We start from the raw sequence: 19,423 nt of genomic DNA on the forward strand, positions 1-19,423 counted from the left end.
AGCAGGGAGCCTGCTTCCCCCTTGCTCTCTCTGTGCTGCTCTGCCTACTTGTGATCTCTCTCTGTGTCAAAGAAATGAATAAAATCTTAAAAAAAAAAAAAATAAAAATAAAAATAAAATTATGAGGCTACATGAACTCATGTAGGGGGAATATAAACAGAGAGGAGATCCAAGAATCAGTCTTGAGGCTCTCCAATGCTACTACTTTCTATAGTCACTTAAATGATAATGTATGCTGAAAATGGGTTCCAAGTTTTTATTGACATGCATTTGCATATCTTCCTGTATTTAGAAAGCTATAAGTCAATTCCATATTCCTGGCTTTTCATTTGATCGATATAGGGCATTTTCTGTCTCATCTCATGTTAACTTCTCATTGTGAACTTCTCATTGTAACTCTCGCTTATGAACACCACAGGCAGAAAGAGTTTTTCAAGACCACACAAAAACATCACCCATGGATCAAAGCCTAGAAAGTAGGTCTCTACTAACTCCCACACCAGGCCCTGCCCATTGTTCATGTGAAAAAAACAAAAACAAAAACAAAAACAAAGCAAGGTAATGGAGTTTATGAAATAGCTGCAAAAGAAGCAAACATCCGGGCACCTGGGTGGCTCAGTTGGTTAAGCATCCGGCTGTTGATTTCGGCTCAGGTCATGATCTTGGGGTGGGAGGAATTGGGTTCTGTGCTCAGCTGAGATTCTCTTCCTCTCCCTCTGCCCCTCACTCACCCCCCCACACTCTCTCTCTCTCTCTCTCTCTCTCAAATAAATAAATAAATAAATAAATCTTAAAAAAAAAAAAAAAGGAGCGGGGCACCTGGGTGGCTCAGTGGGTTAAAGCCTCTGCCTTCCACTCAGGTCATGATCCCAGGGTCCTGGGATCGAGCCCTGCATCAGGCTGTCTGCTCTGCGGAGAGCCTGCTTCCTCCTCTCTCTCTCTCTGCCTGCCTCTCTGCCTACTTGTGATCTCTGTCTGTCAAATAAATAAATAAAATCTTTAAAAAAAAAAAAAAAAGGAGCAAACATCATCTTAGATTTCATTTTAAAAGCACTGAGTTTATGGAAATAGCACTTCCTATAAATTATTTCAGACTGTAAATGGAATATTACAGCCAAAGACATATTTTTAAAAGGACACTTAATCTTTAATTTATCCAGATAAGGATAACCAGGACAGTGGGATGCCCTGAAAGATTTTTTTTATTTCTATGTAAAATCATTAAATTCCAGGGATTATATGAGAGCTGATAGCTCTCATAACTAGATAAAGCAAGAATCGCCCTATCATCTAGAATGCTCCCAAAGAAACCAGATGGCCATTTGTCAGGGACACCAACAAGGTAATTCTAGCATGCAGTGGGAAGCTGAGTAATTGATCTTAAGTTATTTTCTATTTCCAGAATGGTTTGACTCCATGCTCTTGAACTTAATATTCTTCTTTTTTTCTTTTTTTTTTTTTTAAGATTTTATTTATTTAACAGAGAGAGATCACAAGTAGGCAGAGAGGCAGGCAGAAAGCAGGATCCCTGCTCAGCAGACAGCCCAGTGCGGGACTCGATCCCATGTTCTTGAGATCATGACCTGAGCCGAAGGCAGAGGCTTAACCCACTGAGTCACCCAGGCGCCCTGAACTTAATATTCTTAAATGGATATAGAAGGTTGACAATTTTTGACTATAAAAATGGCAACTTCATGTAGTTCAACCTAAAGGGTCCAAGTTTTCCAGGGTCAATATCACTTACCAATGAACTATAGCAGGCAAATATGTGTTCACTTAGAAACCAAGGGCATCAGTCATACTTTCTTGTTAAATAAATATTTTATAAGTGCCCTCCATACATGTAAGGGTTCATTAGGAAGGCAGGAAGATCTAGTGTGCAGGGAGAAGACTGAGCTGGCCTTAAAACTTAGTATAGTTACTGTTTGTATCAATCTTTGTATAATATGTATAAACTCACAGTCTAAAATGTTACACATCATTTTACAATGCCCATTTTCTCAATTATTATGGCTTCCAGAGTTATATCAACTGGTTCATGAATGCTCAACTCTGGTTATTTTAGCAGAGTAAGATAGGTACACAATTTTTACACATATCTTTACACAGAAATCCATAGGGATTTACATCATTCTGTTTTGGGGGTAAGGAGGAGTAAAAAGAGAAATATAACAAGTGTAAATAATAATTCACCCAACCTAAAAGTTACAGCTTCCCAAACAAGCTTTCTACAACTTTATATAACAGATACTACTTTCCTATTTGTGTGAAGAACAAACAAAATTTTAGGTCACGATGAAAAATTTCTGAAGATGATTACTATTTATAATGTAAAGAGACAACTAGGGCAAACATTCAGCTTCCTATGATATTCCAACATAAGAGCAAAATAAAATAGCCCCATATGATCAGATACATAGCAGGCATTGCCGTACAAATGGTCAATGTCTTTAAGGGTGCTGTGTGGTAACAGCTCATCTGGCATTAAATGATAGCTTCAGAGACCATATATTTGAATTAATGCCACTGCAAAGGAAGGAAGGAGTGGCTTAGAAGAGAAAGCAAAGGGATCCCTAGAACTAGGACCCACTTGAATGTTTCCATTGTTTCTTGGTGCAATTAAGCCTTCCCCATTAATTTGCAAGTGCTAAATGGAGGGATGGGGAATTCCTCTTTTATTTTCAAAGAATGGAAAAAACACAAGTCTTTATACATGCTGTTCAATGAAGGTCATCAATAAGTTACATATGCCCACCCTCTGAAGAAATTAGAAATCAGGTTTGTTGATCACCCTCTTCTGCCTTTACTGGAAGAAGATATCTCTATTCAGTTCCTCTTTGAATCCTTAAGGAATCTAAAGGTTCCATCTAGAATTTTGGTCTAAATTTTGATTGAGAATCAAAGTGTCTATTTCATAGCACAGGTTGGATGGTACTTAAACGGACAGGAAGGTCCACTGATCACACTTAATTAGCCTCCACAGGTGGGTCCACAGCCGCTCAGTACCCACCTGAGCTGTAGCTGTCAGTAGATGACTGAGAAATGGAACGAGACAGAGAGCGACGTCCAATTTTGGTGGGACGTTTGTTGAATTCTTGCTTCTGGTCAGCAAATTGGATCTGCTAAGAAAAAGAATGCTAGTTATATAAAGGAAAACAACCTTCATTTTGAGATAGCAGTTGAAGGCTTGCATTATAGGATCTTACCTTCCTTTGCAGTTGATCTGATTGTACCAACCCATACTGGGAATGCTAAGACTTTTTGGAGAGAATCATTTTTTTAAAAAATTCTTTACCCATTATATTTCTATCAAATTTAAATCTTTAACCAACTCTGGCTATATAACTTTTACAATAAAATTGCAACAAAAAAGGAGAATGGGTTGTTCCGGTTAAAATAAATTTTTAGAAAGCTGAGTCATATTCCTTTCTATAGTTTTGCTGAAAATTAAAGCTGGAAAGAATCTTTGAGCCTATTTATCCTAATATTCACATATCTAGACAAGAAAACTGCAAGGTACAAAAAGATAAAGTGACTTGTCTACAGATTTTTAAATTTTCAGGAAATGGGATGGTAGAATGAAAAAAAAAGATAGGCTTTCCACTCAGAACTTTCTGAAACTGCATTCAAATCCTGACAATGCCACTCATTAGCTATGTGATTTTGGTCAAGGTGCTTTTGTGATCCTTTCTCATAAATACAGCAAAGACAAAAAGTATTTACCTCACAAGTTTTAGAGAGGTTTAAGTGAAACAATACATGTAAACTATAAAACATTGCAATAGATTGAGTAAATCCATCCCCGACTCCCACTCCTACCATTCACTGTTCTTATAGTAAACATTTATTTATTGTTTTAAATGTTTAGTATCATAAAATACCTAAAAAATCACAAGACTGATTATCTGTTAACTATAACATAACAGATGTAAAAGGAGTAGATAGAGGACTGGACTGACTATGTATAGACAGCAATATTCTGGAGGATGCATTTTAGACCAATATCTGACAATTTTCTTATAATTTTATCTCTTTCTCCTACTGTTGGAGGTTCCAGCACTTTACAAAACAAAACTCATATAATTTATTCAACAAATGACGTTTTTCTTTCTCCCTAATTGAATGTCTGTATAATTGCTTCAGTAATTCTGGATCCAAGGGAGCATGGAGGCAGGAAGGATCAAAGATCTGACAACTACCTTTCATGTCAAAAAGATGGTTCCTTGGTGGGCAGAACACAGACACAGCCTAGCAGAATGAAAGCAACTGACGGCTCTGATTCCTGCAGTTAGAGGAAACTAGTGAGTCATTTGAATATTGAGAAGAGGAGACTCATACCAAACTACATTAGCTTAGCACGCCTTTTAGGGGAATTCATAGCATTTTCATAGCTGTAACAACAAATGAAGCCTGTGTTAGTACTTTAGAGTTTGCAAATTGTTTTCAGTAATAGGAAAATTCATTGGCTCAGAAGCTCTTTGCAAAGTGAAAAATTGGCAAAATTGATTATTTTGCTAAAGTAGCAATTTATTTAAAAAAGATACAGTGCTCTTTCTATGCATTCCCACGGGATATACATGAACTTCCAGGTACTTCTCCTAGCCCAGCATTCTCACACTGAATATGAGTATCTACCTGTATCTTCCATAAAGACAGGAGCCATGCATCTTATTTACCCTTCTATCCTCAGGCACAAATGCCTGACACACGATAGGCAATCACACGCTCACACAATGAATCTGGGGTGCCTGGGTGGCTCAGTGGGTTAAGTCTCTGCCTTCGGCTCAGGTCATGATCTCAGGGTCCTGGGATCAAGCCCCACACTGGGCTCTCTGCTCAGCGGGGAGCCTATTTCCTCTCTTTCTCTGCCTGCCTCTCTGCCTACTTGTGATCTCTCTCTCTCTCTCTCTGTCAAAATAAATAAATAAAATCTTAAACAAACAAACAATGAATCTGAAGTAGCCTGTTCTAGCTTCACTGTCTGTACTTGGTTGAATATTAAGGAAATATGGTAAGCAGAACCCAAATCTAAAGTTAAAAGCATTCTGGGGCGGGGGAAGCTAGGCAGGGGAAAGTGGGTGAGAAGACAGGGAGGAGGGACAGCAGTCAAGCTGAAAACTCTGGCTTTCATTTCATCACCCTTGTTCAAGACAATTATTATTATTTTTTTAAGAAGCCCGTCTAGGAAAAGGAGTAGTAATTGACTTCCAAAGGCCAGGATGAGTTACTAACTTCAGTAGTACCTACTTTGGGAAAAAAAAAAAAAGTAACAGATAAACCCTGCCTCAGATATGCTTCCCCCCAACCCACACACCACTAGAGGGGGCCAGCCACAATGCCTCTCTACATGTGAAGGATCAGGAGTGGGTGGGTGCACATCACTTGACCCCAATCACGCTAACCCGTGGAGCTATCTGGCTGCTCATCTTAATCCAGTTTCCCTAAACTGAGCTCTCTTTTCTCCAGTCTTCTCCATTACAGTAATTCTTCCCACCAGGTCTTTTGGCACTAAAGAAGACTATGCTACGCTAGCTTTCTCCACTTGAAAACATAGGGTTCTAAGTCTTATTTACTCATTAGATGCTGACCTCAAATTTAAGATAGAAGAGTATTAGGAGACTCACCACTTACATAGAATTAGTTATATATACTTTTCCCAAGAAATAAATGTTAATCGTTTACTGACGACCAGAACACATGGCTTAAGTAGGTCATCTCTGTTGCCCAATTCTCAATTCTCCTTAAATGTCATTACATTCTTCAACCCATAATACAGTCATCTTCCCCCCCACCCCCGCCCAGGCAAAGTACTCTGGTACATTCCACCCCTATCTTTTCCACCTTGTGTGAAATCAGAGTCCTTTAAGTTAACCCACTTTTACCATTTCAGAGAGAACTGCCTAATTCCAACAGGCAAGGGAGGGAAAGAGAGTGTTAGGAGAGGGGCAGCTCACCTTATGCCAGAAGCAGGGATGAAAGCAGCAGAGGGAAAGAGCAGCTGGCCTATTACAATAATGGCTATCGCTGCAGCAAGCCTGGTTAAATAAGAGCTTAGCCTCACCTGGGCTTTAATCCCAGAGTTGCCATTGACAATGTATTTCTTCCTGTTGCCCAGCATAGTGACATTACCAGCCCTACTGCCACCTCTCCGGTCCGGGGACCCTCGTGGCTAGGCCTTTAAACTTTCCTCATCAGCAATTCTGTTGGCTCTGGTTCCAGCTAGGGTGGTTGGTTTTGTTGTTGTTGTTTTTTTTTTTTTTTGGTTGTTTTTTTTTTTTTTTTTTTGGGGGGGGGGTGGGGGGGGGGGGGGAGTGCTGCCCTTCCCTGGAATCCCTGAAGCAGCTCCAACAACCCCTCCAGCAGTAGAGCCCAACTTAATAAGGCATTTCTGTTAGTGGCTCATCAACCATTCCTAATTCTGGTAGCTGTTTTGCTTTTTTTTTTTTTTTTTTTTTCCTAAACACCTAATTACACGGATCCTCTGACCTCTAAACCTTAACAAGTCCCTTGACAAGGCCCAACTTGCAGGCACATAACAATAGCTTATTTATATAACCCGTTCACTTTTTTGCCGGCTATAATTAACTTGCTAATTAGGTTCCTTTTTAACCTTACCTCCTCCTTTTCCATGTCAGATGATTTTAGTTAACCTAGTCTCATTAGAAATAAATTAACTAGAGTCACTAAAACAATGAGGGAATTTATTAAGAAGGTAAGAAAAAAACGGTGTCAAATGCTGAGGCAGCCTCTCTACACTATACCGTGCCCTTGGGTTTGTCAGGCTGCAGGCACTGGTTTTAGCTCTGTCACCAAGGAAATCAACTCTCTCAGCCCATTTCTTTACTTTTAATTGTGCATCTTTTACATAGGTTTTGACTTATGGTTCCTAGTCCCATCTCAAGATTGTTGCTGATTAGGTGGTGAGTAACTCTGTTGTTTCTGAAATTTTTAAAAACCTGTGTGTTTTGTGGGAAGTGTGACTACAAAGGAGAATTTCCTATTTCCTCAGAGTCCCCAGAATCACAATGGCCTTGTTACATATCAAATAAAGAGTCAAATGAAAGGGCAAAGAATCACATTATTTATTTGCTGATTTCTGGACGGGGCCCAGTAAATAGGAAAGCTATATTCAACAGTATGTTATGGAGACAGGAGTGGGAATGTGATTTGAATTCTTCCTTTAAAAAAAAAAAAAGATTGGTTGTTGGGCACAAGAAAGAACATAAATGGTAGATTTTTTTTTTTAGGATAATCTTTACTTTGAGAGAAAAGATCTCAGAAGAATGGAATTAAGGGAAGAGAGCTAATATTTATTAAGTTCCTACTATGTATGCATAGCCCTGCATATATGTTGATTCTATTAATCAGTATAAGAATCTTACAAAGTAGGCATCATTATTCCCAACTGAAAAACTAGGGAAGAATTTATCTTAATCATAGAATTAGATTAGAGAACAAATGATTTGCTGGAGGTCTCACAGCAAGTCAGTGATGGGACTGGAACAGAAGCCTGTGTTTATGACAGAGCCAAAGTTCTTTCTACTACACCACACCTTATGATATTAATCAGAAGATGAAAAAAGTCCCCTGGTCCTAATCGTAGATATACTAGCCCCACCCCATTCCTCTTAATTTATCTTTAAAATTATTTGATTTTAAATTACACTTAAATAAATAAATAAATAAAATTATGCTTTAAATTTACTTTTTTTAAAAAAATATATTTTATTTAGTTATGTATTTGTCAGAGAGAGAGAGCCCAAGCAGGCAGAGTGGTAGGCAGAGGCAGAGAGAGAAGCAGACTCCCCGCTGAGCAAGGAGCCGGATGTGGGGCTCCATCCCAGGACCCTGGGATCATGACCTGAGCTGAAGGCAGCAGCTTAACCAACTGAGCCACCCAGGTGTCCCTAAATTTACTTTTTTATCAGACTGGGTCTCAGAAATGATATCAGCCCAGATGGTCTTGGGGCTCCAATCAAACAATTCTGAAATGATTACTCATAGACTAAAATCTAACAACTTTTTTTTTTTTTTAGATTTTTATTTATTTATTTGACAAAGAGAGAGAGAGGGAGGGAGAGAGAGAGAGGACACAAGCAGGAGAACAGCAGGCAGACGGAGAGAGAGAAGCAGGCTCTCTGTTGAGCAAGAAGCCTGACAGAGCTCTATCCCTGGATCCTGGGATCATGAGCCGAGCTGAAGGCAGTTGCTCAACCATCTGAGCCACCCAGGCACCCCTCTAATAGCTCTCTAACTGGCAACTTTGCCCAATGCCACTACCAAAAATTAAAACAGAAATTAACTGAACTCAAATATGATTCACCATCACCCATGACAATCCTGATCTCTTACTCATAATATCAGTCTTTTTCTGCTTGCAGAGTGAATCACTAAATTTCTGCCCTTCCTACTACACTCTCAGCTGGTTCTGGATTTTCCTCACTCAGATGAAAAGGAACTTGCTGGTCCAAGGCTTCACTGATGAGACAGACCTGAGCCAGAGGGAACAAAAGATCTATACTAAATCCAACTAGTAGACATTTAAGGACACTATTAATGACAGGAAAAGCCTTACTACTTAACAGATTTATCTAACAAAGTAGTTCTCAAACTTCAGATGCATCAAAATCATGCACAGAGCTTATTAAAAGGCATTGCTAAGCCCCATCCCCAGAGTTTCTGGTTTAGTAAATCTGGGTGTGGCTAAAGATTTTGCATTTCCAACAAGCTCCCAGGTGATTTGATGCTGCTAGTCTGGGGACTACGCTTCAGAGAACCTCTGGTCTATCACTTACTCCAAGCATGAATAAAGCAGCCTTAATGTTCTTGACTCTCTCTCCTTAGCCAACCATTTTATCCTATTTGTGACTACAACCATAGACGCATATTCATAGGCAGAAAAGGACATTTGGAAGGTCAGAGTAGAATGAGGTGATCCTTTATACGCAACACAGGATATAAAGAGAACTGGGCCTAAATCTGATTTTCACAATTGAAGGCTGTTAAGAGCAGATGGTTAATACATTAAGAAAAATAGGACTCATGGGGAGGACAGACGATCTATTTACCCTACAGAGGATCAGGCCAAGAGAAAACAATTCCTTTTCAAGTACATAAAGTCATACTACAAAGGAAGATCACAAGTGGTTTTCTCTCTCTCCATTTCTTAACATTTCAGCACTTAACACTGGTAATCCTCATTTGTAAAATGGGAACAGTAATAGCTCCTTTGCCTGTCTCAAATGTGCACTGAGGAAATTTTTTAAATGATGTGTATAAGAGGGTTTTGGAGACCATGTAATGATACATAAATACAAAATATTAGCATTTTTATTCTTTAAGGTCAAAAGTTCTTCACCTAGAGTCCATGGATGTGTAGACCTACCCCCAACATAGAATGCAAAATTCTGCGTATGTATATATTTTCCTGGGGAGAGGGCCCACAGTTTTCCTCAGTTTCCTAAATGGGTCTCTGCTTTGAAGTGTCAATCCAGACCCAGAGTTACAGTCAGGTTACCTCCACCACCATTTACCAGATCCGTTAAAGACTTTTCTTCTACTTCCAAGCAGACATGGTTCAAGCATTCTTACACACATCTCTCTCTTCCAAGCTAAATGAGTTGCCTGAACAGATTCTTCACCTATAAAAGAGATTATTTCTAGCCAAAAGAAAATTGGGTAACCAGCTGGCTGCGTACTAAGGAAAGTCAATCAGATTTCCTATGGAAAAGTACCGAGTACTACAGATAGCTTGGATGGGAGGAGGAAACATCAAAATGTAAAAACTTAAAAAAAAAAAAAAGTTACTGCTGCTCTCCATGCACGTAAGAGGAGGTAATTCACCTACCAGTAGAGACTAAAGATTTCTCAAGGGAAGTAAAAACATTAATAAGGACAGTCTTTAAAAGGATATGTTCCTCAACCTTTTAGCTATAAAATCCCTGAACAAGGCTAAAAAATCCTTCACATAAAAACAGCTAAGGAGCAGAAGCTCCGGAAGTTTTCCAGTGACTGATGGAATATTAACTTGAAGTCTACCTCATCAGTTCTCAAGATGGAGAGTCTTCAAACCTTGTCCTGGCTTATTTCCCTGCTGGGAATCTGAGATGTGAGTACTATCAGCTGCTGTGTGTGGTCTGAGTCCTATTCTCCAAGGAGTATGCAAGTCCCTTATTGCTGTTGATCATTAACAAAGAAGGACATCTTATAATGCAGCTCTCCTGCTAAATTTTCCCTTTGAAGGAAGGTTTGAGAGTCTTGTAATGTTTCCTTTGGAGGCAAGGATAGTCTCAGTGGAAATTTAATTACATTACTGTATAAACTGGAACGTAAGTCAGATATTTGGTTAAAATCTTCTTCAATTGAAATTTTGGCCCCACCGTGGGAGATGGCTCCAGGGTTTTCTCTCAGTTATTAAAAAGCACTCTAATTCTTCATAGGTAAAGTCTGTAGGCAAAATACCATGGAGGGTCCTTGACTCAGTTTGCTGGGTAAGTGGGTATCAGTGGCAGCCTAATGAAGCACTTCTAGATCAGATCAGAAATTAATGACTTATGTGGTATCTGAAAGAAAGCCTCAGGAGGTTAATCTTTGGCAAGGAAAAGATAGATTAAAAAACTGAGTTTAGGGACGCCTGGGTGGCTCAGTTGGTTAAGCAGCTGCCTTCGGCTCAGGTCATGATCCCAGCGTCCTGGGATCGAGTCCCACATCGGGCTCCTTGCTCCGCGGGGAGCCTGCTTCTCCCTCTGACTCTGCCTTCCACTCTGTCTGCCTGTGCTCACTCTCGCTCTCTCTCATAAATAAATAAAATCTTTAAAAAAAAAAAAAACTGAGTTTATGAAGACAAGCTCCACCCTACTCTTTCTTGCTGTTGTTAAAAAAATTTTGCTGATCTAAAGTATCTTCCTGGTTTTTGAGCGAGAAGGGCAAAGAAATCTCTAAGTAAAAATGCTATATTGAAAACAAAGCAGAGTTGTACTTCATTAAAGAATGTTTTCTAGAAGTTGGGAAGATCTAGATCATATCCCTTAAGCAATGGTCACTAATTCTTGTAAGATAGTTTTCTTGTTCCCATAAATGAAAAGAAGTAGTAAAGGTTCAATAGGAGCTCCTCTGGAGAGTACTGCTGAGCAGATAAAACAGAGAGGACTAGCAAGAGAGTAAGAGTTATCATAAAACTTTTATTGATTCTGAGTTGACACACTAATGTTCTGTGGAATTCTTCTGTAATATTCCTTTATCAATGTACCAAAGTTAAAAAAGAAAATACCAAAGTTTACTATCTTAACATGGTCCCTCCCTTAAAAGAACAAAAACTGTTGCTCCCCTTTCTTGTTTATTAGTGAGTGGCTGGAGATTCAAAAACAAACTTACAATCCAACTAGAATTATTATGTGAATCTTTTCTATCAATTTTAAAACACTACATTATTTAATATAAGCCTGTGAATGGATAGGATTTCTTTCCATCAAACACTTTAAAACTGAGCACAAGGTTCCTAAATAAGATAAACAACAGCAATAACCCCAAAAGAAATAATAAACAATAGTTATGACAGTGAGAGTTGAAATGTGGGTTCTTCAGTTGGGCCTTTGTCAGGCCTACTATACTCAATCTCATTATAGATGTTTATTTAAGTCCATAATTCCATAAACACTGAAAAGAACTTGTAAGAACTTGTATATATATAAAAAAAGAACTTGTATATAAATAGTCTAACCAGTTTTCCATAGGGAAATACACACATACACACACACACACACACACACACACACACGGCTGATATAGACTATAAGAACTCAGGCTAAACCTAGGAGAGACCAGACAGGAACATGAGGATAGTTGCTGTTTTTAAATCAAAAGTTGAGGGGCGCCTGGGTGGCTCAGTGGGTTAAGCCGCTGCCTTCGGCTCAGGTCATGATCTCAGAGTCCTGGGATCGAGTCCCGCATCGGGCGCTCTGCTCAGCGGAGAGCCTGCTTCCCTCTCTTTCTCTCTCTGGCTGCCTCTCCGCCTACTTGTGATTTCTCTCTGTCAAATTAATAAATAAAATCTTTAAAAAAAATAAAAAATAAATAAAAAATAAATCAAAAGTTGAAACTAGATCTAAAGTACTAGGCTTTATGTAGTTCTTATCAACGAATAAGTCCTTACATTTAAATTATATTAAAAATATCTATCAGGCAAATATGACATTTTGAAGAGCAGTAGCAAGAAAGCTATAGTTCCTGGGGTACCGGGGTGGCTCAGTGGGTTAAAGCCTCTGCCTTCAGCTCCGGTCGTGATCCCAAGGTCCTGGGATCGAGCCCTGCATCCGGCTCTCTGCTCAGCAGGGAGTCTGCCTCTTCCTCTCTCTCTCTCTGCCTGCCTCTCAGCCCACTTGTGATCTCTGTCAAATAAATAAAAATCTTAAAGAAAAAAAAAAAAGAAAGCTATAGTTCCTGCCCTTTAGAAGTAATACACATAAAGAATATTTGGGGAAATGTTTTGACTGGAGAGAAAAAATGGGCAGGTAGGCAAGAAATATCTTACATCTTCTCAAAGACTTGAGAGACCACCATTTCCACAAATTCTGTTCCCCCCTCCCCAACTATTCATTTTCTTTACTCCCATGAGAAATAAAGTAAGCATCAGCTTGCAAAGAGAGTGTGAAGCAATTACAGGAGAATACAATCCACGCAGTACACCGGCGGCAGTGGGGAGAAGTCCAGGCCAGCACAGACAACCAGACAATAAGGTGACTCAGGTCAGGCAGCTCTCGGACCTTCCTCAGCTTCACTCGCAATTAAGAAACAGGGGTGATCCAGGACACATGAACTCATCAGAAATTAGAGGAATAACTGTTCTCCCAACCACAGGTCTTGGTAGGGACTTGTCTTGATCCCTGTCACCTGTCAGAAATGGTTGCCCCAATACCAAGAAACAGAAGGAAAAGCAAAGAGACCAAAGAACTCACCATCCACTCAGGCATGTGAAAAGCTGAGGTGCCCTCATTGCCGTCCCAGTTCTCCATAGTGCAGGCTTGGGTAATATACGTCCTGAAGCAAAAGGGAAGGCTGATTTGGAAATGCCAGGGTTTTTTGAGAGCCCCAAAGCAGAATCAAACCTAGTGATTCAGAAATTTACAGTATCTAGCAGAAGCTGCATCCCTTTCACAGAAGCTTTCTATTCAAATTAAGATCATTAGTCAACTGCCTGACAAGTCCCTTACTGGCCTGCTTCAAACCTTCTGCTTTGGATTCAAAATCAGACCTGATGCAAGGTTCTGCACCCAGGCACTGAACTTCCCACAGGACACTCACTGTTTAATGCTACCAAAGCACGCAACCCCTGCCTCCCCAGTGGGGACTCTCTGCAGCAACAGTCAGGCTTCCTCTCTTTCCTGGTGTGTAAGACACTTGTTAATTTTTCCCGCCCCTCAGGACACGTCACTGGAGGTGCTGATACCAAGATCAATAAGGATCGAGGTCAAGAAGGCACTCCCATTTCTCAAGAGTTGCTTGACTTGGATCAGTACAGTAAACAGGCGTTTCCTTGAAATCGAGAGTTCTTTATGGCTTCAAGTTTAAACAGCTAGGCAGAACTTCCCCATCTGCTCACACCAGGGGTCTGGCACCAAACTCGGGCATATCTCAAGTTAAATTCTTATTGTAAGGGCAATTTGATTTGGATGGTGCCAGGGAAGATCTCTTGCAAAATCAGAAATTAGAACCTCTTAAGAAAAGTTCTAGGACCACAACTCCCTCTGCTGGCTCCCTGTGCTATATCCATGAAGGTCCAAGAGCCTTCAGCCGCAGAAACATAGGTGCTTATTGTAAACACACTGCATCTCTTAAGCCAGTCAGGAGCTACTACACTGTAAGTTTAGAGGGAGCCAAGGTTTCCAATCAAGATTAGGGTTGCCTCCAAGTTCCTACCCAGAGTAGGTTTTTACTCACCAGTTTGGTTTTGGGAAGAGGCAGAATACCAACACAGTAGCCCTATACTCTTAACCACCTCAAGGGACCTCAGAAGCTGTTCCCTCTTGGGTTTGTAGGCCAGCTCCCTCCACATACTTCAGAAGTTTGGAAATAAGACAATACTAAAGGTGGCCTACCTGCTCTGCTCATTCCTAGAGTGTATTATCCGTAAGAGTACCATAGATTGATTTCAGGCACAAAGTAAGCCCAGTGAGATATGCCTGCTTCAGAAGGACCAGAGACTCTTTCAGTGTTAAGTCCCATCACAGAGGATAATTTTTCTAGAGCTGACGATTATAATATTAAACTCAGGATTATTGGTTCCCTGCCCCTTACGGCCTTCACTGGTTAAGAGAATAATCCTTTGGATGTGGAATGGAGAGGAAAGTAATGTCTTGGGGAAGAGGTATTATAAGACACCAGAGAAGGCAAAATTCAAATGCCTGACCTGGATGTCTAGACTAGAAAGAAAGGCAGGTGAAAGTGGAAGGGGACTGTCAACCTGGTGAATACAGAAGGGTCAAAGGATGAGAGACCTCAGGGTAGGTAGAGACGAGATGTAATAAGAAGAGAGAGCAGGGCTGCCTTGGTGGTTCAGGGCATGATCTCAAGTCGTGAGTTTCAGCCCAGTGATGGGCATGGAGTCTGCTTAAGGTTCTCTTTCTCTCTGTCTCCTGCTGCTACTCCTGCTAAAAGAAAATCTAAAAAAAAAAAGAAGAAGAAGAAGAGCAAATAGCAGAGATGGAAGTAAAGGAAGCTGTGGTCACAGAGGCTATGGAGTAAAACAATGAGTGATGTCAAGATAGAGAAGGCCAAAGAAATGCAGCAGTGATATGCCCTCTGAGGTCAGCACGTTAATTCTGATAAAGCTTTAGTTGCCAGCCATCTCCAGTCATTGTCCTCTGACTCTGCTTAGTTAACCTCCCTCTCCCTCCAGTTTTCCAATCCATACAGTGGAATAATAATAATAGCCTCCTCGTAGGATTGATGCAGGGATTTAAAAATGGTGTATACACTAAGGGCTTACTAAACAGTGGCTCTTACTTATGTCATTATGCTGTGTCCTTTTCTACCTCATGCCTTTGCTCATGCCATTTTCCCAAATTGAAATGCATTAGTTCTGCCTTCACTTCCCTCATCTTCACATATGCAAATTCCTCAAGATCCGCAAATGATAGTACTGCCGTGGAATTTCACATAGAAAAAGAATCCCCCTTTCCTCTACTATTAGTCTTTGGTCACATCACTATTTTCACCCTTTCTCAAATTAAGCATACCATGTACATATGTTGTCCCTCATTAAAATTCCAGGCTTTTCAAGGCTTAGTCAGTTTGAATTGTCCACAGTATCTGGCACACAGTAAGGGCTTAAGAAATTTTCAAATTTTGTATGCTGTATGTACACCTTACAGTACTCTGGAGGTAATTTGCATAATCAGTGTGTTCTGTATATTTATGTCCATTTTACTGAATTTGGAACATTATTTTATTATACAGGGGCTTAGTTATACTACTGCCCACAGCTAGGACTTATTTGTGGTGAGTCCTTAATGGGGTTTTAATCCTTAATTATATTATCTCTGCAGGAATATATAATCCATTTTCCATTGCTTGATCTACATCAATAGTATTCCATTATGATCTGCATCATAATAAAACTCTTGCGAACAAATCAAGGCCAAAAGAGTGGAGTCCAACCCTGAAAATATTTCAGTGATCAGCAAATTACTAGATTATCGGTGCTCCTGTAGATGTTTCCTACATAATCAGCTATTAAATAAATGGAAGATGACTGCCGTCATGGTCATGTGAAAACATGCACGAAAATGACTTTTAAAGAAGACAGGGGTGAGAATAAAAGAATAAGCACAAAATACATCACTTTTGCAACCTAAACTGTCATTTTAGTTGTAACTTTTTGTTTTTTAAATTTTATTTATTTATTTTAGAGAGAGCCAGAGCACAAGAGCTTGGGGGGGGGGGGGGGGGGGGGGGGGGGGGGGGGGGGGGGGAGGGGACAGGGGAGGAAGGGGAGGGAGAGAAGTCTCAAATGGATTCCAAGCTGAGCAGGAGGCAATGCTGGGTTCATCTTAACCACCCTGAGATCAGGACCTGAGCTGAAACCAAGACTCTGAAGCTCGACTGACTGGGCCACGGAGGTATCCTGTTTGGTTTTTTTAGTGTAGTTTTTTGTTTTTTAAAGATTTCATTTATTTATTTGGCGGATTTGATAGACAGAGATCACGAGTAGGCAGAGAGGCAGGCGGGGGCGGGGGGGGGGGGGGGGAGGAGGGAAAGCCGACTCCCCGCTGAGCGGAGAGCCTGATGTGGGCCTCCATCCCAGGATCCTGAGAGCACAACCTGAAGGCAGAGGCTTTAACCCACTGAGCCACCCAGGTGCCCCTTTAGTGTAGGTTTTAACTAAAGTAGACTTCCTTTGTAAACTGCAGCCTTACTACTTGGTTCTGCAATGATGAAGTGAAACAAAAACACAACAGGAGCTGTTAATCACATTTGGGGATCGAAGATCTAGGAACTGAGTAGGGGTGCATATGGCAAGAGGCATGGGTATACAGTTTTAGTTATAAAGTTGTTTATGGGGACGCCTGGGTCCCCATAAACAACAGTTGGTTAAGCAGCTGCCTTCGGCTCAGGTCATGATCCCAGCGTCCTGGGATCGAGTCCCACATCGGGCTCCTTGCTCGGCAGGGAGCCTGGTTCTCCCTCTGCCTCTGCCTGCCATTCTGTCTGCCTGTGCTCGCTCTCTCCCCCCCCCCTCTGATAAATAAATAAAATCTTTAAAAAAAAATAATAAAGTTGTTTATGATCGTCTCATTTTACCGTATAGAAGGGGCATGAGTTAGACTGCACATGGTTATCTATAATCACTGTTAACATTTAAGTTTGCAACTTCAGAAAAAATAAGTTACACAAACTACATGTGCACCTATGGCCTTCAGGCTTTACAAAAATTGACCAAGTGTGTGAATAGCTCAAAAGAATCTCATCTGTGCTCCAAGAAGAACAACTTGAAGTTGTACGTGCCCGTTGTGCTCCTGCCAGAGGTGATTTAATGGCAGTATGGTTAATGAAGGCAAGCCAGGTGACTTGCCAGAGTAAGTATATGCTTGGCTAGAGGAGGAAAAAACAAGTCAGTATTTCCAGGGGGTCAAAGTCAAAAAAGAACCACAAAGTGGTGAAGAAGTAACTACAACAGCAGAACAGTTTTAAATAAGAGGTGATAAATCTGGAACCTAGAAAGTCATAAGGCACAGGACAAAGAATACACAAATGTGACCCTGTCCTCTATTCCTGGCTTGTCTCTAATGGTTTTATTAGATGTTGGCAAGTCACCTAATTACTCTCTTCTTCAGTTTCCTTATTATAAAACAAGGGGGAGGTGGGGAATAGTGTGACTGTGGTAGGTTAGAACTGGTTCCTTCTAGTTCTGACACACAGTATTTCTAAACGGTCTGCTTTCTCTGAAGCTAGAAGAAAAAGTGATAACTACTCCTTAGTAACCTAAGTTACAGCTTATTGTACAGGCTAAGATTTTTATTCTCCTGAGTTCAAAGTTCCATCTGGTCAGTTAAACTAAGAGGCTGGCTGGAATTGGTAGGCCTCAGATCTCCGCAGCCCCTGCAACCTGGAAGTGCTAATGTTACCATAGCAAATGGGATTGTTGAATTCTCCCAACCTAAATGTTAGGCATTCTCTCAGTGCCTTAAGACTCATATCCCGGAGGAATTTTAGACTCCACATGGAGGCATCATCATTGCTGGAAAAACTGCAGGCTTTGGAGCTAGACAGGCTTGGGTTTAAAGGCTAGCTCTGTCTCCTTCTCTCTGTGTGTATCTTTACATAAAGATACAACTATATAAGCTGTATAATTTTTTGAGCCCTTGCTTCCTCATCTATAAAACAGGATAATAATGCCTTCCTCGGGACGCCTGGGTGGCTCAGTTGGTTGGACGACTGCCTTCGGCTCAGGTCATGATCCCGGAGTCCCGGGATCGAGTCCCACATCAGGCTCCCAGCTCATGGGGAGTCTGCTTCGCTCTCTGACCTTCTCCTCGCTCATGCTCTCTCTCACTGTCTCTCTCTCAAGTAAATAAATAAAATCTTTAAAAAAAAAAAATAATGCCTTCCTCACATGACTGTTATCAAAATTAAATAATACATAGAAATACATAAAAAGTGCCAGAAATTTATTTTGTCCAAAACCAGTCATAGCAGAGTAGTACCAGACTATCTGGTTTACTTGTCTCACACTTACAAACTATGTAACCTTAGGCAAATTACGTATTCTCCCCGTGCCTCGTTCTCATCTGTAAAATGGGGATATTAAAAGTATCTACCTTAGGGGACTGCTGAGAGGATCAAATAAATTTACATATATATATATATATATATATATATATATATAAATGTATACACATATTTATACACACATACATCACTTAGAACCATACCTAGTACTTTAAAATTCACTATTATTACCAATACAACATGTTCCTTCCCAAACACCTTCAAATCCATCTTCCACATGATGAATTCATTCAATCAAACCACAGATATTTATTGAGTGTCTATTGTGTATCAGCCAGCATAGAAAGACAGTCCCTGCTTTCATGGTGTTTCCTGTCAGGCCATTAAATACGCAATTACAATACAAATATGAAAAATGAGAAGGTAAGTACAGGTTGCTATGCAAGTATATGGCAAGGGTGCCAACCATGCATACTGGGAGTGAGAAGCTCCACTTAAGCTGAAAGGTAAAAGATGATTAGGGGATACCTGGTATGTATTTGGCCAGGAGGAGTATCGAGAAGAGTATTCCAATAGAAAGAAGAATATGTACTCCATAATGTCTCTTGTACTCTGTCCTTTCTTCATACCAGCTGTCTAAAGCCTGACCATCATCACATCCATCTAAATTAGTGCTTCAAAAGCTTGCATGTGCCTACAAATTACTTGCAGTTCTTATTAAAATGCTGATTTAGGTCCCAAGATTCTACATTTTTTAAAAAAGATTTATTTATTTGAGAGAGAGAAGAGGGAGAGGAGAGGAAGGAAGAGAATCCTGAAGCAGTCTCCTTGCCAAGTGCAGAGTCCAATGTGGGCTTGATCCCAGCACCCTGAGATCATGACCTGAGCCAAAACCAAGAGTTGGCCACTTAACCAACTGAGCCATCCAGGTGCCCTCCAAGACTCTACATTTTTAATAGCTCTCACATGATGCCAGTAATGCTGGGACTATGCTTTGACAAGGGCCTAGATAATTCCATCCCTATATAGCCCACCTCTATTTGTTAAATCAACTTATTTATATGTGATTATCATCAGTCCAATAATTTAAAAATCTGATCACATCACTTCCTTGTTCATAACACCTCAATAGCTCCCCACTTGTCCTCAAAATAAAATCCAAACTCCTTAGCATGACACACAAGACCCTGCATGACTT

General features: G+C 40.4%; 1 protein-coding gene across 6 annotated transcripts in view; it reads right to left on the bottom strand.

Moving 5' to 3' along the window:
- The window catches only part of AHCYL2 (adenosylhomocysteinase like 2), a 161,976-nt gene that overhangs the window by 38,937 nt on the left and 103,616 nt on the right, over positions 1 to 19,423 (bottom strand). The window contains exons 1-3 of one of the 6 annotated variants that reach the window (XM_059396423.1): positions 13,300 to 13,336; positions 12,954 to 13,035; positions 3,011 to 3,122 (exon numbers count right to left, since the gene is read on the bottom strand). In XM_059396423.1, coding sequence (XP_059252406.1) covers positions 3,011 to 3,122; positions 12,954 to 13,010 — 169 coding nt within the window. In that variant the 5' untranslated portion in view covers positions 13,011 to 13,035; positions 13,300 to 13,336. Of the gene's footprint in view, positions 1 to 3,010; positions 3,123 to 6,061; positions 6,235 to 12,953; positions 13,357 to 19,423 lie in introns of those variants that run through there. The other 5 variants (XM_059396425.1, XM_059396426.1, XM_059396424.1 and 2 more) reach the window with 5 other exon arrangements.

The sequence above is a fragment of the Mustela nigripes genome, chromosome 4, assembly GCF_022355385.1.
Source record: "Mustela nigripes isolate SB6536 chromosome 4, MUSNIG.SB6536, whole genome shotgun sequence".
Lineage (NCBI taxonomy): Eukaryota > Metazoa > Chordata > Mammalia > Carnivora > Mustelidae > Mustela > Mustela nigripes.